General features: G+C 45.5%; 1 protein-coding gene across 2 annotated transcripts in view; it reads left to right on the forward strand.

Moving 5' to 3' along the window:
* Nucleotides 1–2,624: 2,624 nt before the first annotated feature.
* Nucleotides 2,625–27,296, forward strand: part of EIF2AK3 (eukaryotic translation initiation factor 2 alpha kinase 3) — a 51,336-nt gene continuing 26,664 nt past the window's right edge. Inside the window, exons 1-9 of one of the 2 annotated variants that reach the window (XM_088454262.1) lie at nucleotides 2,625–3,200; nucleotides 11,813–11,942; nucleotides 19,122–19,316; nucleotides 20,777–20,907; nucleotides 23,510–23,744; nucleotides 23,964–24,126; nucleotides 25,687–25,827; nucleotides 26,361–26,483; nucleotides 26,933–27,043. In XM_088454262.1, coding sequence (XP_088310388.1) covers nucleotides 2,923–3,200; nucleotides 11,813–11,942; nucleotides 19,122–19,316; nucleotides 20,777–20,907; nucleotides 23,510–23,744; nucleotides 23,964–24,126; nucleotides 25,687–25,827; nucleotides 26,361–26,483; nucleotides 26,933–27,043 — 1,507 coding nt within the window. In that variant the 5' untranslated portion in view covers nucleotides 2,625–2,922. The remainder of the gene's footprint in view (nucleotides 3,201–11,812; nucleotides 11,943–19,121; nucleotides 19,317–20,776; nucleotides 20,908–23,509; nucleotides 23,745–23,963; nucleotides 24,127–25,686; nucleotides 25,828–26,360; nucleotides 26,484–26,932; nucleotides 27,044–27,296) is intronic. The other variant, XM_088454263.1, reaches the window with a different exon arrangement.

Below are 27,296 nucleotides of genomic sequence, written 5' to 3' on the forward strand. Positions count from 1 at the left end.
GATAACAGCTAGAATCTGACTGGTTGCTATGGGCAACATCTCTTCTAAAACTCACTTCTAAAAACTCTCACTTTAGTAAATTTACCCCCTAGACTCTTCAGGGAGATTATATCAGGGAGTCAGGGAGATTATATCAGGGAGTCTCCCTGACAATCAAGGAGAGTTGGCAAGTATGCTGTGGGCCTGATTCATTAAGGATCACAGTTGCTAATACGCACGCAATCAGCCGATTGTTGCATACTGCGCATGCATTGCAGTGCGCGTGTGTAAACATTCCACTGCGATCAGGTTTGCGGTTACAGTGACTATGCAGACCCATCGCAGAGTGATTGACAGGTATTGCCGTTTGTGGGTGGTGAAGGGGGTGGTCGGCGAAACGCAGGCATGCCAGTGCGTTTCAATGCCGTTGCAGAGGCGTGCATAAATTAGTCACTGCGATGCCTTACGCAGCCTGGGGACTCATAGCGTGCGATGAGGTTAGCAAATTCTGAGTAAGGTTGGGGCTTGTGCAAGTGTGTGTGAGGCTGCGATGGTACTCGATGCTACCGATGGTTTCACAGTCTTGCTAAACATTGCGGATGTGTGTAAGGTAAAGTGGGCGTCCTTGTACAGTGCTGCAACGTCATAGCGATCGCAATGTATTAGAATTCTATCGCAGTTGAACTGCCTGCGCAATCGCAGCTGTGCGGGGGGGCTGTGTGTAGTTATAGCCCTACCCTCCTTCCTAAAAGAGAATGTACTTATTGGCCATAGCAAAATCACTGTTGGGCAATTTCTGCTGTATTAAGTTTATAGCAGGTGTTATCTATAGAAATATTGATTCAGTAAATCTCTGTAAACTCTATGTAGTCTCAAAATAACTTCAGGGCGAGGGGGAACAAACAGTTTATGCATGTACAGACTTTTCCCCATTTAGAGGGGAGGATCTGTTCAAATCTACTTTTTCACTCATTAATGAGGCGGATCAAAACATCAAATTCACATGTCAATGTCGTTTTTTCAGCAGTACACTACCTTGAAGTTGACGTGACTATCCAACACCATGAATTCCAGACCTCAGTCTCTTTAAAAAGACACAGGAATACCCTGTTACAAGCAGGAAGTCATCACCTCCCTACACCTAAATGTGGGCTGCCATATTCTCAGTTTCGGAGAATATTCGTTATTTGCAGTAATCAGACTGATGGCGTTAAACAGATAGACGACATGTCTGTGAAATTCTTGAACCTAGGGTATCACCCGAAAATTCTCGAGAGGCAACATATAAGAGTTCTGGCGCAGTCACGAATGGATTTACTTCGACCAAAATCAACTGAGACCAGAGAGCGAAAGATGATATGGGTACAAGATTACACCCCGGTGAGCCACAAAATCATCAAATCTGCACGAGCATTTTGGCCCATTCTTAGGTGTCAATATTATCATTTATATGGTGCCAAAAATGTTCTGCAGCGCCTTACAAAGTACATAAACAAGTTGTAGACAAGCGACTTACAGAACAATACACTACAGGACTAGGACATGGATAATATATATTGCTACATTAGCGACCATAACACCCAAATAAGCAACAGAGCAAAGAAACCAAGTATTAGGTGCCCTAGTGGTGAGTAAAGGTGCATACACACACAATTTTTTTGAACGGTTATCGATAATGATATCGTTTATTCGTTGAAAAAATTGTTCACTTTCTGAGTTAAAACGATGAACGATTATCGTTCATACGGGTTCCCGTTTGTAGTTCAGTCAGACTGACCAACTCAATGATTTTCAGTAAGGGAATATGCAAAAATCGTTTGTAGTACAAAAAAAACTGAACGATTTTTTCAACGATTGAACGATAACGACGTCGTTATAGTTAAATCGTTCAAAAATCGTTAAGTGCGTATGCACCATAATGCATTAAAATGACTGAAATCGTCCAAAACTGACTGCAAACACATCAGATGTCAGATATCGTTATGACCATCGGGAACGCGCATCGTTCAGACATGTCAGATTTTCCTTCAGATATTAAAGATTTTTTAAATCATTATCGTTCAGAACTGAAGAAAAATCTGACCGTGTGTATTCACCATAAGAATCAGATGAAACTAAAGTAGGGAGAAGCACAAAAGGGTAGGGGGCCCTGCTCGTAAGAGCTTACATTCTAAAAATAATTATACACGATGAACTTAATTTGTCCTCTCTTTAGAAGGTTTGAAACATATCCCCTTTTAAGTGTATAGTATCTGGGGTAATTAATGATGACGTCTGTTTATTTTGGTCACACTGTAGCTCCATGTGATCCTAGCAAGAGCTCCTCCCCAGCCCTGGGGCTTCCACATCAGAGGAGGCGGCAGCGGGGACACTCAAAACCGGCCACGTATCTACTGCCGCCATTAGCCAATCACGTCCCTCGCCCACCTCACAGACCCGCCTCTAACATGTGTTGACGTTATTAGTAGCCAATAGAAGGCGAACTACTCACTAATCCCGCCAGCCAATCGGCTTAACCGAAGTCAAAAGTCGAGCTCATTGGCTGTCCCGTGACACTGACGGGGGAATAAAAAAAATAGAGCCCCATGGTAAACAGAGAGCAGCAGAGGGAGAGATGTGATTGGCTCAGAGACGCAGCCCGCAGCTGTCGGGAGGCAGACACGCACGGTGTATCCCAGCAGGCTGTGCGGCCTGCTGACAGCGCTTTGCCCACTCTCCAATGGCAGCTGACGGGGTTTGTTAGTAGGCGGGGCAGTAGGGAAGTGATTAGCAGTGGCGGCGGCTAATAGCCGTGGGAGCTGCAGTCTCCCCGCAGTGTGATTGGCGCAGCCTGTGGGCACGTTCGGGGGGCAGCGGCTCTCGGTGTAATAGTGTCATGGCGGCGCTGGGGGAAGTGTGATGAGATAGAGACGGTCGGTGCTGGGCTCAGATGGTCGCTTGGCTATGGGAGCCCGGGGCCTGTGCGGGTGGCGGCTCGGCCTCTCCCTGGCAGCTGTGCTGCTGATAAAGGCTGCGGCGTCCGGGCTGGTGGAGCAGGGATCCCCGGGGACGGAGGCTGGTTACCCATGGGAGGAGCAGAACGACGGCGGCGGCAGCAGCAGCCTCAGCTTAACCCCAGGAATCGGGGCCGCTGCGGCCTTTCCGGCGGGGGATGTGATCGTGGAGGATGATGAGTCTGGGGCTGAGCAGGAGGAGAGTGGCCGGGAGGAGCCGAAACCCAGGTGACTGAGCTGTCCCGGATAGATGCCGCTCACCGCCGCAACGTGCATACATCTGTACCAGCTGGGTACCACTCACTTCCCTCTGCAATGCCAGGCTGCGTACCCCCTACCCCCCCCCCTATTCCCTGCAATGCCAGGCTGCGTACCCCCTACCCCCCCCCCCCTATTCCCTGCAATGCCAGAGTGCACCACTTTCCCCCCCGCGATGCCAGGCCGTCTACCACCCACCCCTTCCCCACTGCAATGCCAGATAGTGCACCACCAACGACCCTCCCCCCATGTAATGCCAGGCAGTGTACCACTTACCCCACCCCTTCCCCTGCAGTGTCAGAAAGTGCACCAGTGCCAGGCTGTTTACCACTCCCTCCCCCCCCATTGCAATGCCAGGCTGTGTACCACCCCCTGCAATGCCAGACAGTGCATCATTCCACACCTCAATGCTGGCCAGTGCACCAATCCCTTCTCCCCCGCAATGAGTGACAATGCAACACTAACACCACACACACACCCCCTGCAATGCCAGACATCATTCCACACACACAACCCTTATCCCCAGATGATGCACCACTCACATGCCAGCCAGGGTACCAGTTATTCTCCTGCCAGTGACAGGCTGTCACACCCCCCAGGGCCGTAATTAGGGTAGTGCGACCAGTGCCTTAGCACGGGCAGGGGATACTGTTTGGGCCTGTCAATTTTCCTGTTTATTCTCATTCTCACTTGTAGCTTCCTCTTCTTTTATTCCCAGCATTTCCTGGCCTCCCCTATCTCTTCCACATTAGATAGTGCACCCTTCCCCAGATGCACTATCTAATGTCCCTATTTAAAAAATGGGGGCTGGCGCAATCCTCTCTCTGGCACAGGGCACCAAAAAGTCTAGTTATGGCTCTGCCCGCCCCCCCCTGTTAGTGACAACTTTTTGTGTCTGTCTAACTGAAGCAAATGCAGTTACTTTACAGATTGTCACAGTGCTGAGCGTTAGGTAGCAAAATTGCCATCGTACAGTTACGGTGACCTGTGTTCCGTACTGTCATTTATGTTTTGGAAAGTATGTTTATGTCGCAGTTGAATCTCCTATGAAATTATTTCTAGAGTATCGTTATGCTAAACTTTCCTAAAAACAATCACTCCCCTAACCCCTTCCCCCAATGCCAGGCTGTGCCACCCCTGCTGTGCCACAGGCAGGGCACCACTCCATCCTCCTGCAATGCCAGGCTGTGCTCCACTCACAACCATATGATGCCAGGTTGTGCACCCCTCACCCTATGCAATGCCAAGCTGGGTAGCACTACTCTTATCCCACTGCAGTGGCAGGCTATGCACCACTCACCCTTTGTGATGCCAAGCTGTGCACTGCTCAATTCACACGCTGTCTCTGATGCCAGGCTGTGCACCACTACTACATTTTTCCCTTCTTGCAATGTCAGAGGTTTTTCACCCCTCACCTTCCCCTCTTTCAGTGCCAGGTTTTCCATCTTTCTTCTCCCACCCATTGCAATGTCAGACTGGGCACCACTCACCATCTCCCCTGCCATGTCAAGTGGGGCACCTCTCTCCAGCTGCTCCTTGCTATGCCATTTTCACCATTGGAAGGGCTCAGAAAACACAGCTTGCATTGCGCTAAAAAATATTTTATGCAACACAGTGCCGTATTCAATTGGCGGCGAAAAGCCCTTCTCTGCAAAAAAGTTTTGCCGGTGATGTCACTTCACAGACAAGAACTTATCCCCGTATTCAATTCCAAAGACCTTTCGCCATTGCAAAAAGTCTGCGCCTTGTAGCCAGCGAAAAAAGATTTGCCTCTGAATGGAGGCAAAAAAGTGTCAGAATTGGGGTTTTGGGTGCAAAGTTGCTGGAACACACCAGCAGGCATGGGGTGGTCCCCCAAAGGTAAACTGCGTCCAAAAAAGTAAAAAAAAAAAAAAAAATACTTTAGATCCCCCCCCCCCCCCCCCAGAGTTGTGGGACAAACTTAAAAACTAGCGAAATAAACTCCGGGGGGGTCCCCAAAGTATGCCCTAGGTGTTTTTGTTTACAGGTGTTTGCTGAGGGTGTTTTTTTTTTAACGTTTTTTAAAACATTACTTTAGCGAATTTTAACAATGCTTGCACCCATTTTCATGTACCCCAAATTTGCAGGAACTACTTGTTTTAGCCTAAAAAAACCCCTAAATGCTATTCTTCACCACTTGTGCAAAGACGCTAAATAGCAGCAATTGAAAGCATTGCAGCACCCCATATACCTTCGTAAGGGCTATTCGGGGGTATCCATAGTGATCCCCCATGTCAGTGCATCTTTTGGGGAGTGTCAGGCTGATTTCGCCAAATCTGACAGCACTTTTCGCCTTTGAGTTTCGCCGGGAAGCGTTTTCGCGTCCTTTGCAATTGAATAGGGTGAAAAGCGGGGACGAGCGCAATACTTTTCCGGATGCAAAACCAGCGATGTTGGCAGAAAGTGCACCATGCGAAAAGTCCAGGGGGTAAATTTACTAAAGTGAGAGTTTTTAGAAGTGAGTTTTAAAAGTGATGTTGCCCATAGCAACCAATCAGATTCTAGCTATCATCTTCTAGAAGGTGCTGGTTAAATGTTAAGTAGAATCTGATTGGTTGCTATGGGCAACATCACTTTTAAAATTCGCTTCTAAAAACTCTCACTTTAGTAAATTTACCCCCTGGACTTTTCGCCAGCAATTCAATTCGGCCCATAACCTTGTTATTTAATACAGAAGTGAAACTTGTAATGAGTGCTGTACGTATATGGGAAGTTAGTGGCTGATCTTCCAGAGCTGGGATTACATCTTGCAGTTAGGGTCCGTTGATGTTTGCCTACAATTTGGGGACTACTAAAGTGGCATCCTCTTTAATAAATTGCATCCTACAATCTTTGGGTTTGGTATAACCAAATTATGTTGCCTATTACACTAATTACGTACAAGGTTGGACTGGCCCACAGTGGGTAAAGGGGAAATCCTCAGTGGGCCCCACTGCTAGAGGTCTCCACTCCCTCCTCTAGGGGGGTCATGTTCCAGACTGTGCACTGAATTGTACATAGTTATTATAGGGTGAGTTACCTTGTAGAGCAGGACCACTGATAAACATCAGTTCTTGCTTTGTTTCTGTAGAACCTACACCAATATTTACCCAATGGTTAGCCAAACAACTGTGGTGGCAAGACAAACTCCTCTGGTGGATGACCACAGCCCTTAAGCATGGTCCCCAGTTACTTCATCCCCCCTCCCCCCCCCGGTGGGCCCTTTATGGCCCAGTCCGACGCTGCATGCATGTATACTATACATACATAAATACATACATGCTTTCACCAGTCCCAGGTGAGGTAATGAGAGATGGTGATTGGTTGTTCCACTGACTTTCATAACCTGTACGAAATGCATGTGCTACACCTGTGGATGACCATGTATGTTATGGCTTGCCCTGCACTGTAGTAATGTGGCATGATCAGTTATGTGGTTACTGCTTTCTTATTCCTTTGTAAATCAAATGTATAAATTCACCTGAGGTTGTAATGTACAGCTTGTAAATGTCTGCACCTTTATGTGTCTGGACATGCAACAGTCTCTTCATCCTGCTAGTTGGTCTCTGTGTATTGCTTGTAATGAGTTGGGCTGTTCTAAGCTTTTCATTCTCTCTCATGGAGAGACGAACTTGGCACCTAATACCCCTTACAGACAGAAATCCAAATTACCGGGTTAAACATTTCCCGGTGATTTACACGGGACCTTTTTCTGTCTGAAAGGGTCATCCCAGGTCTAAATTCCCGGGAGCTTCGACCCAGGAATTTACCAGGATCGGAGACACGGGAATTTAGTCCCGGGTTGACCTTTTCAGACAGAAGAAATACCCGTGTAAATCAGCAAATTACCGGGTTGACATTTTTGACCCGGTAATTTGCTCTTCTGTCTGAAGGGGGGTACAGACAGAGGATGGCAAAACAACCCGCTATGCAAAAGTCGGGAAAAATCAGTTGGTTTTTTTTTTGCCATTTTCTGTCTGAAAGTGGTATTAATCTAAAGTGTGAGCCACATACTGAGGATTTGCGCCCACCATCCACAATCATTGGTAACAAGAACCTTGTTTTACTTTTTACATCCAAAATGCCATTCACTTCAAGTTGTTCCCAGATGTCATAGCTTTTCCAATGACCTACAGTATGTAGTGTTCACTCTAGCTCTGGCGGCAGGCAGGGCGCCGGAGCTAGAGAGGGCAAGCTAGTACGCGCGCGCGTCCAAAAAGGGGGCGTGTCATGAAAAGGGGGCGTGTCTATAAGACGGGTCCCATTTTCGTCATACTTGGGGGCGTGCCCTGCACTTACGGACACGCCGGGTAGCCCCCAAGTGCTGCAGAGGGGGAGAATAGATGCCGGGCGCATGCGCCCGGCGTCTATTCTCCAGCGGTGACCGGGTCACCGCACATTTCTCCACCCGCGGGACACAGCGTCCTGTGGGTGAAGACAGCACCCGCAGGCTGTGAGGGCAGGGCGCTTTTTGCCCTCCAGAAGGAGGGCAGGGCTCCGCGCCCCGCTAAAACAGCCTAGCGGGAACGCTAAGTATGCACTGGTCTGCTATTAAATACTCTTATATTTATTTGAACTAGGGCTAAATACATGCAAAATATATCTACCAGTTGTTTGTCTATTTTCTTCTCTTTCCCTATGTGTTTCTCATGACAACTTTGTGTCTTAACTGAAGCAAATTGAGCTGCTTTACAGATTATGGGGTCTATTTACTAAGCTTTGTTAGGAGATAAAGTGAACAGTGATAAGGTACCGAACAATCGCCTCCTAACTGCCATGTCACAGGCTGTGTTTGAAAAATGGCAGTTAGGAGCTGATTGGCTGGTACCTTATCTCCATTCCGTTTATCTCCTAACACAGCTTAGTAAATAGACCCCTATATGGTCACAGTGCTGAGCGTCAGGTAGCAAAATCACCATCATAAGGTTATGGCGCCTTGTGTTCCGTACTTTCATGTTTTATGTTTTGTAAAGTATGTTTATGTCGCAGCTGAATCCTCTATTAATCCTTCCTGTGCACACGAACCAGCCCCATTGGTAAACAGAAGCATGCTTTATTGTTGCAGCATGTGATTGCTACCTGTATGCCAAATTACAAAACGCCTGCAGGTAACTTGTACGCTTATTAAAATGCAACGGATTCACGCTTTTTGTTAAACTCGTTGTGTCGCTCTCTGTTTTGTGCCTGCCGTTCTTGAGACTAATAATAGTTTACGTTATGAGTGCGTTTGGTTTGGATGCTGTGCGCCATCCTGGCTCTCTCTCTCTCCTTCTATCTCTGACCTGTGGGAGCAATTAGAGTTGAATGTCAGCGAGGAAGCTTCAGTTGGGAATTGTCACGTCTTTGCTGGTTCTCCTCCTGGCTCTTGTGCTAGCAACAGCTTAAGGAAAGCGCAGAGCTGCAGTTATATTAAGGTGTCCTAAGCTTGAGCAAAATAATATTAACGTGTCTGCAGTGTCTTGGCTCTGTTTCTCCATTGTAGGTTTCTTTTCTGTATTATGCAGGACGACGGCTCTATGTTCAGTTTGTTGCTTAATAATAATGCTGGTTTTAGACACTGTAGAAATTATGGCTATTTTCCGTCCCTTTAATAACTGGTAATGCAGATAGTGACTAATGTATGTTTCTGACATGTAACCTAAAGGTGAGGCAGCAAGACTTTGGTGAGAGAAGGTGCGTACAGGCCTGGAATAAAACTGTAATTAGAATACGGACTTGTACACTGTAGGAGTGTAGGTGGTACTGTAGCAGTCCTATTGGTTTTGTTTTCCTGCGTGACATCACTATACATGTGAAAATGATCAAATGCCATTTTAATACAGTGCTGGTAAAGTAGCACTGATAGCCTTTCAGATTGTGGTAATCATTATTCATAGCTTGGAAAGTGACTGATGGCTTTCACTTATTGACTTGGGGCAGCACAGACGGTGTAATGGCACTCAGATCGTGGGTTCGATTCCCACCACGGCCCTAACTGACTTTGTATATTCTCCCTGTACTTTGGTGGGTTTCCTCCGGGTACTCCGGTTTCTTCCCACTCTCCAAAAATATACTGGTAGGATAATTGGCTCCCAACAAAAATTAACCCTAGTGTGTCTGTGAGCACGTGGTAGGGAACATAGACTGTAAGCTCCACTGGGACAGGGACTGATGTGAGTGGCTAAATATGCCCTGCTAAGTGGGAATGTGTGTGCGCTATATAAATAACTGGTAATAAATAAATACATTTTATAACCGTATACTGACATTCTCTCCATGCGGGCTGAGGAGTTTCATGATGGTGCAATTTGCATAATAGTCCTAAGTTAGTGACTTGCATGGGATGAACTTCTTTGGTGCAATATGGGAAGGTACAAGCAGGTAGGAAGTAAGGAGAAGACTCTGCTAATAGACCAGTCATGGTTATTGGGGAGGGGGGAGTTTAGCCTATACTATGACATGTCCGGGATGTTTCACAAGTATTGTTTGTGTCTTCTAGGACCCTACAACCGTTTCCTTCTCTGGTTCCTGTGTATGCTATTTCTTCTGTTCTGGTGGTGTTGTCTAATAACCGGCTTCCAACATTAAATACATGAGAATGTAGAATGCTTCTAGTGTCATGTTGGCAGTGTGTTCTATTGCATAGTGCTGGTTGCACATGACTGGATATGCAATTATGGACATTGTAGCTTTGGCTAAGATTTATGCATTGGATGAAGTGAACTGTTTCTTGTATAGCTACTTTACACTGGCTTTTAAGAACCTCTATGTGCATAGCAATATCTGCAAGTCTTCTAATAGGTTCTTATTTTATCTGTTTACTTCTGCTCTTGTCATTGCATTGGATGCAATGAATATGTTTGATATGCTACAACAGTGGTTCTCAAACTGTCCTCAGGACCCCACACAGGTCACGTTTTGCAGGTCACCCAGCTGGTGCACAGGTGTAGTCATTACTCACTGACACATTTTAAAAGATTCACAGGTGGAGCTAATTATTTGACTTGTGATTCTGTGAGGAGACCTGGAAAACATGCACTGTTTAGGGTCCTGAGGACCGAGTTTGAGAACCTGTGTGCTAGAAAGAGCAGAGGGTGAAATACTGGAAGCTGGTCACCTGCTGGACGGGGGGAGCGTTCAGACCCCGCAGGCAATGCAGCATGATTAGTATGGAAGGATTTATGCTGAAAACAGTGTGTTTGGTTTTTTTTGTATTGTAAGAACCAACCACGTGTGGGTGCAGCTGGGCTCTCCCTGCATGGGGATTTCCAGAGTCGCTGATGTCTTCATGACACTCCCTGGTTCTGTGCTCTCATAAGCTAGTGTGAGAATTCCTTAGTGCTTTTTGACCTAATTGACGAGCATTTGTCCAGTGCTGTGTACTTTGCAAGTCCTGATTTTAGTGGAACTACAAGTGCCAGCTATCCCTTTCCTGACTTACAGACCATGCTGGAACTTACAGTTCTACAACAGCTGAAGCAGCACAGGATAGCCAAGCTTTTTCCGGAGGCTAATCTGGCTTATATTCGTATCCTTATTAAACTGTTACCTTGACATGGTCTAGGCGTAATCTGTTTACCTTCTATCTTAGGAAGTGCAGGCAGCTAAACACCGGCATTAGCACTTGTCAGACCAAACATTTGTTATCAGCGGTTTAGGGCTGTCATGTTGTACAGCAGGGATAGGAAAACACACTGTTAGTGACTCAGATGATCCAGGATTTCAGTGTTGGCATGCTACAGACATATCGCAGTTTGGATAACTGGTCGGTGTACAACTGATACTTGTGCCATGGCTGATAATATGCCGCGGTCCATGCTGAGCTTCTGTCTTGCACATGACTGGCATCAGAGGGACCGACGCTCCGCAGAAGCGCTTCCTGGGTAACATCTATACGATTCAGAATTACGATGGTCACCCCTGGTTTATGTATATATATATATATCTCTCTCATAGGCTTGGGAAGTAGTTTAAAAAAAAATATCCTATATATTTTCCCCAGATCGTAGTTCGCTTTTGTGTGTGTGTGTGTGTGTATATATATATATATATATATATATATATATATATATATATATTATATTTTATTTTTAATAGTACCTTGAGTGTTTTCCCCATGCTCCATTAAATTCTTTTACTGTATGAGTTCCTGCAACCCCGGCTGGTGGACTACTCCATGGATCTATCCTCCTCTGTTATAGTCTCCCTGCAATGTCTGTGTTCCATGGGTACTTTACGTATTACATTTATCCTGCACTCTATTAATACTATGATCTTTATCATATTACCTCTGACCCTTTTTCAATGTTATTAATTATTTTGGGGGATATGGTCTCCATAACCATACGCGGCACACAAGGTGAGGTCCTACCAAGTACCTATAAAATGGCGATATAGCCAGCCTCTACCTGCTACTAGTACGTCTTCCTATACAAGCAAGTGTTATACAGGCTCTTCCCACGCTGAGATCATGGCCGTCACACCTAAGTGAATTGCCCTTTTCTCTGCTGAGATTTGCTGCTGTTTTGTCTATATGGTTTTTTTAGTGTTTGACAAGACCCTGATAGATGGCTGTGATAACCCTGTGTCTTCCTTCTCACCAGGTCGTTGGTGATCATCAGTACACTGGACGGACGCATTGCAGCCCTGGATGCGGAGAACCATGGCAGGAAGCAGTGGGATCTCGACGTGGGCTCGGGGTTTCTTGTCTCATCCAGCCTGAGTAAACCAGAGGTTTGTACACGCTCACAGCATATGTCTATAGTATACGCTTGTGTTAGGGTTGCTATAATAGCATTTTAATCAGGGGAAACATATGAAATACAGTTTCTGTGCCTGGCTGACTTCAAAACCTGCATTTCCACTGGTTTCAACCCACCTGAGAACCTGTGCAATTCACGTGTCCCTGATTAAAGGGATAGAATAGAAACCCTGACTTTGGTCAGCATGGAAAGAGTTAAACGAACACTTCACTGCTCTACTCTCCGTATCTGCCACTCGGGGCCTGATTTGGCATAGGACGGAATTGCAGAGCTGCACACAATCAGCTTTGTAATTCTGTCCTTGCTAAAATGCAAATGCAGCAGAAGGTGTCTGAAATCTCCTTGCTGCATCTGCGATCCCAGGCTGCGACCGAGGTTGCAGTCTGGTATCACCATTGCAACCATCGATTGCGATGGTTGCAGGTCAGGCTGCGGTAGCTGAAGCTAGCCGTGTTCTGTCATCCTGCAAGGCCAAGAAGTCTGCATCCATGGATGCAGATCCTAGCCTTGCCACTCCCGGAAAACGGGGGCTACATATGCCCCCTTTTCCAGGAACCTAGGCCGTCTCCGCCCTGTAAACTCCTCTGCCTGTCAATCAGGTAAATGTATACAGGTGCCTGTGCGATATAGCAGGACCCGTCCTGCACATGCACAGAATGGGTCCTGCACAGATTCCCAATAACTAGTGTGCACTGGTGAATCAGGACCTCTGTGCGCGGTAAAGTACAGGACAAAAGAGTCATTTAAACAAACACGGCAAAACAAAATAACCGACATATGGGAAAATGTCACTTATATAGATTTGGTTTAAACGATCTATAGAACTATAACCAAATCTATATAACTACATATACAGAGAGATATACAGACAGACAGACAGACAGACAGTTAAACATAAATGGATTGGTGAAGGAGCTATATAACATTTGCTCACCTTAGTAGTGGGACCTGGCTATCAAGCCCAAAAACAAGCTACCTAATAAATACAAGCAACTGGGACAAAAAACAAGCCCAATTCCGCTTGTTATCAGCGGACTTGGCAACTATGACTGTAGCGCGTCCGTCTGAAAAGGGGTCATGGCCATGAGAAAAGAGGGCGTGTCATTAAGACGCGCCCACTTTTCATCACTCTTGGGGGCATGCCGGGCACTTATGGACATGCTGGGTTGCCCCCAAGCGTTCCTTTCTTTGTGAATAGATGAAGTGCGCACGGCATGTATTTACCGGCGGTGACCGCTGCACCGCAATTTTTCCCACCCACGGGACATTGCAGCCAGTGGGTGGGGATGGCACCCGGCATGTTTTAGCGGGGCGTCGCCAAAAGGGCACATTTTGTCCTTTTGAAATCAGGCAGGATGCGGCGCTCCTCTACAACATCCTAGCGGGAATGCTAGATCAGGTTGTATATGTCCAAGCTTCAATGAAAATTAGTTGATTGTAGCAGAACGATAAGTTTTATATATATATAATGACAAACAAGGCGGCACTCTGGCGTCTTAAAGGAATGCAATGGACCCCAAAAGTAATATCAACATTTCAGAACACTTTACTTGAGTTCTTTCGTCAGGATACAAAAGATACAAGAAAGAGACATATCTTTATGCTTAACACCACGCCAGCACAACTTCCGTTCAGGAAGTTGAATGACATCAATTAAGTGAACACCCATCACCCAACATACTCAATATATTCAACTAAATACATCACTAAACATAACAAATAAACACAAATCAAAAAACATCAATTTTACCTTATGACATATGGTTATTAGAGGTTCGATTACTAGGTAAAACACAGATTTCATAGGAGGATGTCAAAAAACAATTATTATTTGCGCTCAATATTAGCTGCAACTGACAATTAGCATTAATTAACCATCCACTCCATTAATCGTATGATATTGGTAATAGATAACATATCAATCAATTGAACAAACCCTATATCGTCCCACACAAAAAATTTATTTAGAGGAAAATATATGCGTTTGTGAAAATATAAATGAAAAATAAAAAAATGCAAATACACTGTATGGGTAAAGAGAGAACCTAATTATAAGTGCAATAATAACTGCGAAAAACACTTGCCGCATACATTAACTCACTGCTATCAAAGCTGGATCTCATGACAGCCAATATGATAACTATAACCACACTGATAAAGAACGAGACTGAAAAAAAAGATACAAAACGAAACAAAATGTATCTGATACACTCTGAGAAGAGATAAACTATGTGACACTTAAACAGTTACATCGTAACATCCCCGTAATCTGTCTGCGTGTAAGATAATATAGTTCACTCCAGGAACCATCAATAGCCTTGAACCAGGCTATTGATGGTTCACTTTCTAATAACTGATGAGCATAGCAAGGGTTCACTATTATAGGTAATCCACTTTTACTTACATACTCGAAAGTAGGGTAAACACGAGTGAAAAATAAGCGTGGCTTTTATATGCAAGTGCTGCTGGGTTCTGACATATCAGTGTAATGCTTCTGGCTCATCAGTGTAAGGCCTGTAGCCCTCTGGCTGCCCTGGAACTACATATCCCAGCATGCCCTGTTAGTTTCAGTTTGCTGTAATAGCTAAACTGTGACAGAGCATGCTGGCATGTGTGTAGTGTTATGGAAGCAAGTTGAATACCCCTGGTGCGGATAGATGGACGCGTCAGACAGGCAGCTTTTATATTCCATGCAAACGTCTTTGGTAGTCTGTGCATCTCTCACGCTTCTATGCTTTTGACAGCACTGAGAAAAGCAAAGTAAAGTTTTAATGAAATGGTCAGTGACTGGTCTTGGAGTTGTCTGGAGTCAGGGCATTGGTGTCCCTGCTGGAAACCATTGTCCTGCATCCCAGCCTTTAGCTTTGCCTGTTTACATAACACTCTGACCTGTGCTAATAGCAATTGTGCCCAATGGTGCATTAACTTGGGCTATATGACAAGAAGTTGTCTCTGGATGCAGTAATGGCATTCGGTAAAGCTGAGCTCTGGAAGAGTTGGGTTCTGAGACCCTATACTTATGGTTCTTGGCAGGTGGTTGTCGTGGGGCTGGGAATTTTCAGCGAGGGCCCAGCCTGGGGGTCTTATCTGTAGCCTTAATTTTTGTGGTGTTGTACAAGCCAGTGGTTCATTGTGGGGTGCACTTGGGTAATTTTATCAGGGAGCCCACGCTCACGTACAAATTGGTGCAATCAGGACACAGGTTGGTATGTAATCCTTTTGTGTGGCAGCACTGGCTGGTAGATCATTTTATATAGTGGCAACTGCCAATATAATTAGGGAATAGTCTGTCATACGTTCTTGGGGTGCCCACTGTATTGTTTACTACGCTTGATGCAGCCTTCTATGGATGGACTGTATAATTCCATAAAAACATTGCCTTCATTCTTAGTGCTCAGTCCAATTAGGTGCGAGTTGTGTCCTGCGAGCCACAGCAAACTCGTACTGCAAATTAACTTTGCAATCAAATTCTAAACTTACGTTGAGGGCGATTCAATTCAGCGCGCTGTTATGGAAACGAAAGGATTTCTTCTCGCACCTTCCTGAGGGTGCGATGAGAAATCCGACTAAAGTGCTGGCCACAAGGCCGTTTTCTGGTGTAGCATGGCGCCAACAGCCTCGAGGCCAGCACTTTAGTCGGAGAATGACTGTTGTCGCGATTAAACACCCAGGTTAAGTCGTGAGAGTCTGCATTCTCCAACGTAAATTTTCAGACTAAACTGCACGCTTAATTGAATGGCTCTGGGACCAACTTCCCGGCACGATCAACAGCGGGCTTAATTGCGTTGTCCCCATTGATTTTTTTTTTGAATGGAAATTTCCTCCCTTTTTTTGCACACCGCCCCCCCCCCCCCCCCTCCCTGAGCAGGAGAAAAAATAGGAAAAATCTTTATTTCAAGGTAAAAATGTCAGGTCACAGTGCAGGACCTTTGGTACAGCCCTCCCAATGAATAATCGTGCACTTGAAGGGGTTTAAACAGCATAATATGGCCAATAAAGACTCAGTAATGGGTTAAATGATGTGGGACAGGTATATGGAGGTGTAAATGATGTGGGACAGGTGTGTGGAGGTGTAAATGATGTGGGACAGGTGTGTGGAGGTGTAAATGATGTGGGACAGGTATGTGGAGGTGTAAATGATGTGGGACAGGTAGGGTGAGGTGTAAATGATGTGGGACAGGTAGGGTGAGGTGTCAATGATGTGGGACAGGGAGGGTGAGGTGCAAATGATGTGGGACAGAGGTTTTTGAACTTGCACATGAGAGGTAAGTGTTTATTCCAAATTTTTACAAATTTTATAGAACCACTGAAAAATGACTAAATAAAAAATTTTCTGTACACCAAAATGCTGGAAGGACTTTCATTGGCTGAAAATGCTGGCTTGCTGTGTATTCTCCAACATTAATAAAAAGTGCAAAATCAGCCAGTTGACCCTTTTTTTTTTTTTTTTTTTTTAAACCTCCTTTCTTTATAGCCATTGTCAGCCTCCTATATGGTCCTGCTATCTCAGTTGTCACTAACAGCCTATTATATGGTCCTGCTATCTCAGTTGTCACTAACAGCCTATTATATGGTCCTGCTATCTCACTTGTCACTAACAGCCTATTATATGGTCCTGCTATCTCAGTTGTCACTAATGGTGCGTACACACTGGGCGATTAAAGTGGACGACTGAACGATAACGATATCGTTATCGTTCAGTCGTCCACTTTATCGTCCATGTTTAACACAAAAAAGATGAACGATGACGACGACGCGCGTTCCCGCGGGTCGTTCGTCATCCTCGTTCATCGGGCTGACATGCAGGCCAACCTGACGACCTCGTCAGGTTGCTGCATGTCAGGGAATGGGTGAGAGAGCCCGGCGCTGAACGATATCGCTAATGATATCGTTCAGCGGCTGTGCTCAATGTCATGAACGACATTGAGCACAGCCTGCCGGGGACACACTAGACGATATCGCTCAGGGAGCATATCGTCTAGTGTGTATGCACCTTAACAGCCTCCTATATGGTCCTGCTATCTCACTTGTCACTAACAGCCTCCTGTATAGTCATGCTATCTCAGTTGTCTATGTCCTGCTGTCTCAGTTGTCTCTATGTCCAGCTATCTCAGCTGTCACTGTATTTGTTGTCCTGGGTGTTTTTTCCACTTTTTCATGCACTTCTCCCAGGTCGCATTGTATAGAAAGATTGTGCACCCTCAGTGACTACAGCGTAGACCTTTCTAGTTGTTTCTCTCCTTTCTCGGGTGCATGAATTCGTGCAATGTATCTGCATTTATTCAAACAAATGTGGACACTTGCACCTAGTAGGATTGAGCCCTTAGATATGATGCTGGTGTGTGCACAGCTCCACTCCTTAATAATATTTGTGCAGCTTGCACATTGTGTAATGTCTTGCTGGCTGCTAACATTTAGATGTATTTGTGCAGGCCTGTACTATATACAGTACCAGTCTGCTGTATGCCTGTGCTGGTGACAGTATCCGGTCCTATGGGAAAGTCACTCCTCATTCTGAGCACGTGTGGATCTGAGAGTGCATTGGTTCATGCTTAGTCACCTGATTGATGGGACAGATTAGGATTAGCTATAGCTATCCCCTTAGACCTTGTTGTTTTCCTATTGATGGGAATGTGTCATGTTTATATCTGTCTGTCAAGCAGCTTAATTACTGCTGTATGGCGGTGTGACCCTGAGACTGCAGCAATGTGTGCCTACACTCCTGTCTCAGAGCTGGTAATCGGCTGCATGACCCACATTGTGTGACTCACCGATTAGGAGGTGAGGTAATGGTGTTACAGAGGGGACTGATGTCATCCATCACCTGCAGTGTCTCTGCTCTCCCCCCTGCACCGAGCATCACGGTGGCTCAGTGGTCCCATTCATAAATATTCATACATGTAATGACAGTGTGTGAGGGCATCTGGGTATCATTCTTACACAGAACATTTTCTTCAGTGACTTAGCAAGCAGCAAGCTACATTTGCAATTGATTATTTCTATATTGCTCGTCGAACGCTGAAACATAATTATAAATGTATTTATTTTATTTTTTTAAGTGTCACTGCTTGCAGAAAAATGACTTAGATTTGTCCCAGCTTCATTTAACAACCGTGGTGGCCTCCATGAATGTTGTTGCTCTCTGAGGAAAATTAGAAAATATTGTACTTTAATTCTAACACATTCAGCAAAACCCTTATTGGGAACTGTCATTTTAACATTTTTGTCTAGGTATCGGTTTTATAGGTCACGTCTGCACAGACTGTTTCCTTTCTCCACTGCTGGCCTCCTGTAAAAGGAGTGTGATAAATTATGTAAATCTAATTATAACGCTGCTGTATATTCCTGCACTAGGTTATATAATCTCCTGAGACCAAAAAAAATCTCTGGATGCAGCCTTAAGGGTTAATCGGATGAATCTGCAGTTCAGGGACAATTGGGGCTTGTGTGCATGTGCTGAGTGCTCCAAGTAATGATTTCTGAATCACAAACCCCTTGTTTATTGCTTTATAAGCTCCATAGCTGCACATCTCTCCTTATGGCCTCAGCATAAACTAGAATGCAGCTTTGTAGAGACCAGTTTGTCCTGAGAACCAAAGGAAACGATTTGCTTCTCCTTCAGGAAACTTTTTAGTTGTTAGAAGTGTCCCAAATTCTGGGGACAAATTCCATATGGTCATTTACTATTATAGGTAGCTTTTCCCTCTAGTTGGCCACATGCTGTAATATTGGCTAGACCAGGGGGTAGGCAACTTTGACACTCCAGCTGCTGGTGAACTACACATCCCAGCAGGCCCAGATACAGTTTTGCTGCTGGCTCCTGTTTAACTGTGGCAAGGCATGCTGGGATGTGTGGTTTCACAGCAGCTGGAGTGACCTAGACAAATGGGATCATTATCCGATTGGTCATTATACTGATACTCAGAAGAGATGTGGCTGCTTGGCTTGTAACTTTGTGTCATTTTGGCCACCAGCGTGGGGGAGCAGGTCGGCCACCGAGCCTCTAGACTCGCCGGCTTGTTGTGTTGTCACTGAAGGCGATTGTGAGTGGTGTAAGAGTACACTGTAAGATTGATTACTTGATACGATACGGGTATACAGTACAGTCTATGACACTGTCTTTTTTTTTTTTTTTTTTCTCTCTCCTTAGGTGTTTGGCAATAAAATGATAATCCCTTCTTTGGACGGAGATCTCTTTCAGTGGGATCGGGACAGAGAGAGCATGGAGGCCGTGCCTTTTACGGTGGAGTCTCTCCTGGAGTCGTCATATAAGTTTGGCGATGACGTCGTATTAGTCGGCGGAAAGTCCCTTACAACCTATGGTCTCAGTGCCACCTCTGGCAAGGTGAGTTTACTACAGGTTCCCACAGAGCAAGATATTCCCGTGGCCCCAAAGTACCGTGAATCCCTTTTACATGAACCGTAGCCTAAAGGTAATTTCATGCTGTCTCTCTAATGAAGGCTAGAATAGTGGTTGCTGCTGCTCTGACCTATTTAGACTTGGCCCCACTGAGCTACAAATTACTGGGGTGGAGGGAGGATTGAATCCTGTGGGATGGTTAGGGTTGGACTGCGGCAGGGGAGGGTTAGGGTTGGACTGCGGCAGGGGAGGGTTAGGGTTGGACTGCGGCAGGGGAGGGTTAGGGTTGGACTGCGGCAGGGGAGGGTTAGGGTTGGGCTGCGGCAGGGGAGGGTTAGGGTTGGGCTGCGGCAGGGGAGGGTTAGGGTTGGGCTGCGGCAGGGGAGGGTTAGGGTTGGGCTGCGGCAGGGGAGGGTTAGGGTTGGGCTGCGGCAGGGGAGGGTTAGGGTTGGGCTGTGGTAGGGGAGGGTTAGGGTTATAATACTTACAAAAATCTGTCAGGTTTCTGACTGTCGGGATGCCATACCCAACCCTAAAAATAGGTCTCCTTGAGAAGGTGAAGGGATTGTAATGTATTTGCACTTTCAGCACTTACTATGGGTTGGGTATGAAATCCCGGCTGTCAGTGTGCCACTAGTCAGAATCCCGACATGTGTTGGAGTGAATGGTAAGTTGTTTTTTATTTGTTACCCCCTACCCTAACCCACTCTTCTTGGTGCCTAATCCTAACCCCCCTCTAGTACCTAACCCTCCCCCTAGTGCCTAACCCTGCTAGGTAACGCTGTCCTCCCCGTGCACCCCAATACTTACCTTTTGTGATACTGACGGTCGGGATAGTGGTGTCGGTATCCTGACCTCTTGGGATTTCTGGCGCCCGTATCAGGACCGTTGGCATCCCGGCCGCCTGGATGCCGACTACATCCCCTTAATACTTGCTTACAATATAGGGATATAAAAATGGGATTACAGTGTTTACCTGTAGTTGTGCGGTTTGTTACCTAACAAAGTGTGTAATAAAAGATTCGATTTGTTTGTGAAAGTCATTGCTGTATCAGGGCTGCAATATTGGGCCAGTTTGTATGCACAGTTAGCTGCCGATAACCGCTGTCCTATCATCTGTGTTCTGTTGTGAGAATACGGGTCATGGTATGATCTTACTTTTTTCTTTTTTGATGCCGTTCTTTGTCATATGGGCTTTAATTTAAAATGGCTTCTCTCCCCTAACTAGCATAACTGTGGGGCTTCCATGTGTGGGGCACTCACCCCATGTACTATGTGCTCACTCGCAGGAACCTTGCAGCTGGCTAACTGGAGAGGGCTTTATTTTGTTTGCGTTTTCAAATAAAATGCAAATCCAGGTGACGCAGTGTACTCCTGTATAACGATTGACTTTTTTTAAAGAGACTATGTAGAATATGTAACCATGCTCTGTGCCCATGCTGTAGGTAAAGTACGTGTGTTCGGCTATGGGTTGCCGTCGGTGGAACGAAGAGGAGGGTGAGCAGGATGATATTCTCCTATTGCATCGAAAGCAGAAAACCGTGCGCGCCGTGGGTCCTCGCAGTGGCAGCGAGAAGTAAGTGTTTCTCGGACGTCAGATATTGATGTTGTGGGTGGAGAATCTTGTTTGATGCTAGTTTTTTAGTCCAGAATTATTAGTTATACTGTCTGAAGGTGGAAGGATGAGTGTAGATAGTAAGATCAGATTCCATGACCTTCCTTTGTGAAGTTAGGCAGTCAGAGGTCATTTCCTGAGCTTAATCAGCATCTATAAATGTATGATGGATTGCACATGCATACATCTGTTTATGACCTGTAGATGTCGGGGAGGGCGGAATACAGTACAGTGTCATCCATTTGTTTCTCTACTTAAATCCTGTAGTCTGTTCCATCTCTGTTTTAATAGTAATAAGTCCCTGTTCCACCTCATCATCTGTTATATTCTTAGGTATTTGAAGTGACTCGCTCCAAAGAAACCAATTCTTCCTGTAAAATTTTTAAGTATTTATTTATTTTTTTTAATTATTATTAATAATAATAATATGATCGGCACCTTACAAAGTACATAAACAGGTTGATTTACAGTGCAATACAATACAATACATTACAGGACATGGATAATATACATTGCTACATTCGCGACCATAACACCCAGAAAAGCAACAATGCAAAGCTACCAAGTGTTAGGTGTCCTGGTAGAGAGTAAGAAGTAGATGAAGGTAGAGTAAGGAGAAGCACAAGAGGATAGAGGGCCCTGCTCATAGGAGCTTACATTCTAAGGGGGAGGGACCGACAAACAGGGGTGACACAGATGGGGTAGGCAGAGAGGAAGGAGTATGTAGCAGGGAGTTATGATGAGAGCTGGAAGGCTTTGATGAAGTAGTGGGTCTTGAGAGCCCGTTTGAAGGATTGTAGAGAGGTGGAGAGTCTGATGGGGAGTGGGAGAGAGTTCCAAAGGTGGGGAGCAGCGCGGGCAATATCTTGGAGGCGGGAGTGGGAGGAAGTAATCAGTTGGCATGAGAGGCGGCATTTGTTGGACGAAGAGGGCAGGCAGGAGAGTGGAGGGAGATGAGATCAGAGATGTATATGGGGGAAGATTGGGTGAGGGCTTTGTAAGTGAGTGTGAGAACCTTAAATTGGGTTCTAAAAGGGAAGGGGAGCCAGTGGAGCGCTTGCAGGAGAGGGGAGGCAGATGCAGAGCGTTTTGAGCGTTAAGATGAGCCGAGCAGCAGCATTGCTATAATTCTGCTTAAATAGGCTGAATAATAGTCTAAAAATCTTGTTCTAACCACTCAAAGTGCTCCCCCTTTTTTTTTTTTCTCCTATTGGTGTAAATTGACAATATAGACCATAATGTATCAGGTCACCCCCTCCTCTAAATCAGTGGCTTAAATCTTTATCTGCAAAAGTAATGGATCGCTGTTTTATCTCCAGTTGCATCCCTTGCCTTAAAAGGAGTAACCTAGTGTGTGACTAAATCCATATATCCGTGTAATAGCATTATATAGTGCATGTTTTTCCGGGAGAAGGTGTTTGCCATCTGTCTAACAAGCATTCCGTGGTTTAGGCCTTGCCTTGGCCTAGTATTTTGTCTTGTGAATGCAACACAAGGATGGTGCAACATCTTCTTCTCAATAGTCCCTACAGACATCCGAGCAAATGGAAAGACTTTGGGCCTGATTCAGAGCCGGTCGCTATTTGCGGTCGTTCGTTCATAAAAAAGGGGTGGCTATTCAAATGAACCGTTCACTAATTGCGGTCTGTTCACGCCTCTAGGTCTGAACGAGCGAAACAAAACTTGCGGTCGTTTTTTGGGAAACTACGCCCCCTGGCCGCTCGCATCCTACGTCATGTCCGCTATTTATTAGATTAATCGAGTACATCGACCAGGGTATGAGCTGCTCACTATTCTTGTGGTTGGTCTTTGCTACCACAATTTTGCGAGCAGTTCTGGCTATAAAATAACCCAGTGACTTGCACAATGACGCTGCTGTTTTAATTATGCACACCCATAAAACGCCCATTTTGACCTTTAAGCACGCCTGCGATCGGATCTCCACTCCCCGTTTTCAAGCACCTTCCCCTGTAACCACCCACATACGCCTCTTTCTGTCACTCAAATTATCAGGCATTCGCTATTTTGCGAGCACATGAATTTCGGCCGCACTGACTGGTTCGCGCATGCGTATAACGAATGATCCGTACGCATGCGCAGTTGAGCAAACATCGCTCGGAGCGAACGAGCGGCCGCTTACGAGTGGCTCTGAATCAGGCCCTTTGTACTGTATTCTTAGATCCTTGTAGAAGAGGGTGAATTGGCCTCTGGTCAGTCACTGCGAAACCAGGGGATGTACCCAATGCCATCACCTCCACCTCTGTCTCCTGGCTAACACTGTGATGCCATTCAGCTAGAAGATTAAATGGACAGGAATCTATAATTCTTATTTTCTCGAACTGATCAACAGGATAGCAAACTTTGCCTCTATGATCTATAATAGAGCTGTGGGTTGACCTGGTGTAGTAGGAGTAGGTTGGGTGACTAATACTTGCTTATAAATAAAACTTTTCTAACGGAGTAGCCAAACAATCGTGTCTCTGTGCATACCTGTAATGCTTGCGCAGTGTAATGTGGTGCTACGGAAAATATATTCACATATGTGACTTCTCTTATTCCACAGGTGGAACTTCAGCGTTGGGCACTTTGAGCTGCGCTACATCCCGGACGTTGAGCCACGCGTGGGTTTCATTGAAGGTCACATTGAATCCAGCGCTGGCACAGACGAGTCCAGAATAATTTCTGACATTGACGAGCAGGAAGCCGGGACGAAGGACGCGTTTATTAAGGTCTCTGTGGCGGATTGGAAAGTCATGGCCTTTAACCGGCAGCTTGGACACCTGGAGTGGGAACACCAGGTATGAAGTGTCGCTGACTGCATGTGAAATCCTATCTGTAACTTTTCTTTCTATCTATAAGTTACATTGTTTTGTTAGAGTTGAAAGCTGTTCTAGTCAGAGATGCTATGCTTATTTTATTTGCCGCATAGTATGTGTTTTTATTCTCATAGCTGCATAACTTTGCGTGTTGAGGATGGTTTCTCGCTGGAGTGTCACCATTGTTCTGCTTTGTCCTAGTTCTGCACTCCGATAGCTTCCGCCTGGCTAGTCAGAGATGGGAAGGTCATTCCGATAAGTCTCTTTGATGACACAAGTTATACGTCAAGTGATGAGATATTGGAGGATGATGAGGACATTGTGGAGGCTGCTAGAGGAGCGACAGAGTCCAGTTTCTACCTGGGTATGTGAGATTCTATGTGATTATGTGTTGAGGTCCCTTTTTCCCAAGCATTAGTATGTGTGTCGGTCCTGATAGAGTAAAGAGCAGGTTAATGTCCCCTGTACAGTATAATATGTCGGGGAGTAGTGAGGTGAGCTCAGTCCACTCTGCAAACTGCTGGACGCTGTAGATGAGGACTGTTTGTCAGTAGTAACCTCAATGTGGCTTCGCAGGGGCGTTTCTAGAAAGTAGGGCGCCCGTGTGCAGTCTCCGACATGGGCCCCCTCCTCTTCGGCTGGCAGCGCACTGAGCTGTGCGCGGTCAGCGCCGGAGTTATAGACTCTGGGCACTAGAGTGTGCCCAGAGTCTGTAGTGTATGCACAGGTCACCGGGAAAGTGTCCCCCACTGCCATTTTCCAGTCGTTTTACAGAGCGGACGCCCGTGCCGACGTGGGACTCCGGAGAGGTAAGTATTTATTATTATGGGTGCAGGGTGTGCGGTGCGGGGCTCCCCTGGACCTAGGGGCCTGTGTTCCCCGCACACCCTGCACCTATTATAGCTACACCCCTGTGGATTTGTTTTTAGCTTTCTTCTAATTTTCTGTTTAGCTTATTAATTGCACTTTCACACAGAAAATGGTCAAAAGCCTAGCTTTTCATCTGGCATTTGATGCACAGGTTCTTTTGACGATCCCACTCTGTACCCCCTTTCTCACAGAAAAGCAAATTCCTGGGTCAAGCATTTGGACCCAGTAATTTGCTGATCATCCCGGGTATTTCTTCTGTGTGAAAGGGTTATCCTGGGTCTCTATTCCCTGGAGTTCGACCCGGTTTGACCCCTTCACACAGAAATGGGACCAGTGTTGATCTGCAAATTACCAAGTCCAAATGCTTGACCCGGGTAATTGCTTTTCTGTGTGAAAGGGGTAGAAGTTGTCGTGTGGTTTTTTTTTTTTTTTTTCATTTGATCAGAAAAATACACACAAAATTAATTTGGTATGATTAATGTATTTGTAAAGATCATCTACTCTATTGTCCTGTCTTTTAAACTGAATAACCTCTCAGTGCTGGTGATCACGCACCTATTCCACTAGCTAATGAATTTACCTTACACTGGTTATAATGCTCCTCTGTGAATACGAAGTTCCCCAATTTGCATGTCCTGTAAGAAGAAATTTTAGACATGGTAGCACGGCGATTGCTGCGTTTCTAACAGCTATTGTAGTGTCCTTTCTGTTATTTATGGGAGTCAAATCTAAGCTGATGCAGCAAATTTTAATGAGGCAAAGAGCATGAGCGAGTGTAGCCCCGCCCCTCTGCAGCTGAATTAGAGCGGAGGGGGCGGAGTTAGTGGTTGTCTAATCTCTCCATTTAGTCCCTGTTAATTGCACAGAAATTGTGTGTGTTAATCTAGTTACATTACTAATTGTATCTTTCGAAATTACAACAATATAGAATAACATTTTTTTTATTTTAAATATAATAACTTTTTGTGTCGGTTTCATCTTCATTGATATCCAATAGCGGTTTGGAGACTGATTTATGTGAGTGACACCTTGTTTTATTCTATTTACACCCTAGGAATGTTCCGGGGGCAGCTGTATCTGCAAGCATCAGTGCGACCGTCCGAGAAATTCCCAGTTAACCCAAATGCGTTGGACACCATGAAGGATGGCCAAGGCATCATTACTCTGCCAAGGATCAAATGGAAGCCTTTAATTCGTAAGCACATGCTTCATTTAATAATGTACATCCAAATATGATTATAAACATAAATAAGACTTATTTAGCTATAACCACTCTTAACAAATACATGCCGAAGTTCTCATTAAAGATGCGTTCCTTTGTGGTTGTAAGTTCTTTGTGTTATATGTCTGGCGAACACAATTCTTAAGAGCGTGACTGTATCTGGGAGGGTGGGGGTGGGGGGCTGGGCTGGCTATTTAAAAGAAGCATTTTTAATTTCGGTCAATGGAAAATCATTGTAGTGATCTTGTGAATTCCACTCCCTGTGTTCAGTCTAACCCATCTCTCACTGCTCAATCAAAATATCTGATTGTGGTCAAAAATCTAAAGTTCTAACCTGTAAAGGGTTTTTTATTTATCTTTTTTTAGCAATTCCGTGACATTGTGTTCTCAGTTTTGTGTAATTACTCCGCACCTGATACTACTTTGGCTAAATAATAAAATGGCCCGGCTCTGCGTGGTGTAACTGTAATGACTTATACAAACCTAACTCTGTTCTCCACCCGCAGACTCTCCCTCCAGGACTCCGGTGTTGGTTGGCTCAGATGAGTTTGATAAGTGTCTCAGTAATGACAAGTTTTCCCATGAAGAATACAGCAACGGTGCCCTGTCTGTGCTGCAGTATCCGTATGGTAAGTGTTTGGCTCATACAGGGGAAACCTCTGCATTTTTAGCTCTGCAGTTAGCTTTTTATAAAATGTAACAGCTGAGGAAGTTATGACTGCAACCGCAACAGGTTCTAGACTCTCCGGGTGCCGGCTACAAACTGGTTATGCTACATAGATTCAGGGCTGGTTGTTCCCTTAACTCGGTGGGGAAGCAGCGTCTTGGCCTATTCAGCAGTCACAGCACTGCCACCAGAATTCAGGACTGTCCTGCTGTGGGCTGGTGATACCACACGTTGGAGGGGCCCTGGATCCAATTGTGTTTTTGGAAGCTGCAGCTATACCTTGAATGTGTTGCATGAGATTTTTTTTATTTTTATTTTTTTCTAAGTTCTTCTAGTGCTGAAGCCATCAGCCATAGCAATAAAACATTGATCAATCGCTCAGTTCTCCTGATGTTCTGCCTCGTTTTCTAGCAAAGACAGGAGGAGACCTCCGACTTGGAAAGCAAGGACCTCCACAGCACATTGTTGCAGCTGTCGGCCAGGGTGCACGTCATGCCCAGCGTCCGCCAGCTCTGACTATGGGTACATACCTTGCTGTGGGACACCCTGTACACTGACCATCGTCCTTGTGCACCATCCATGCCATACTGTCTGTCGGTGTAATTCTCAGTTAGGAGAATCCTTTGAGATGCAGCAATCAGTTGCACTGGAAGAAATGGTGGCCCCTCCCCTCTCTCTGTAACTCCTCCCAGTCCCTTCTGCCCCTGTCCAGTTGTGTGTGGTATTCCGCATTTGGCAGGGCACTGGGATATATTATGGTCCCTCCCCTCTCTGT

Source organism: Taudactylus pleione, unplaced genomic scaffold (assembly GCF_031769625.1).
Source record: "Taudactylus pleione unplaced genomic scaffold, aTauple2 ptg000611l, whole genome shotgun sequence".
Classification (NCBI taxonomy): domain Eukaryota; kingdom Metazoa; phylum Chordata; class Amphibia; order Anura; family Myobatrachidae; genus Taudactylus; species Taudactylus pleione.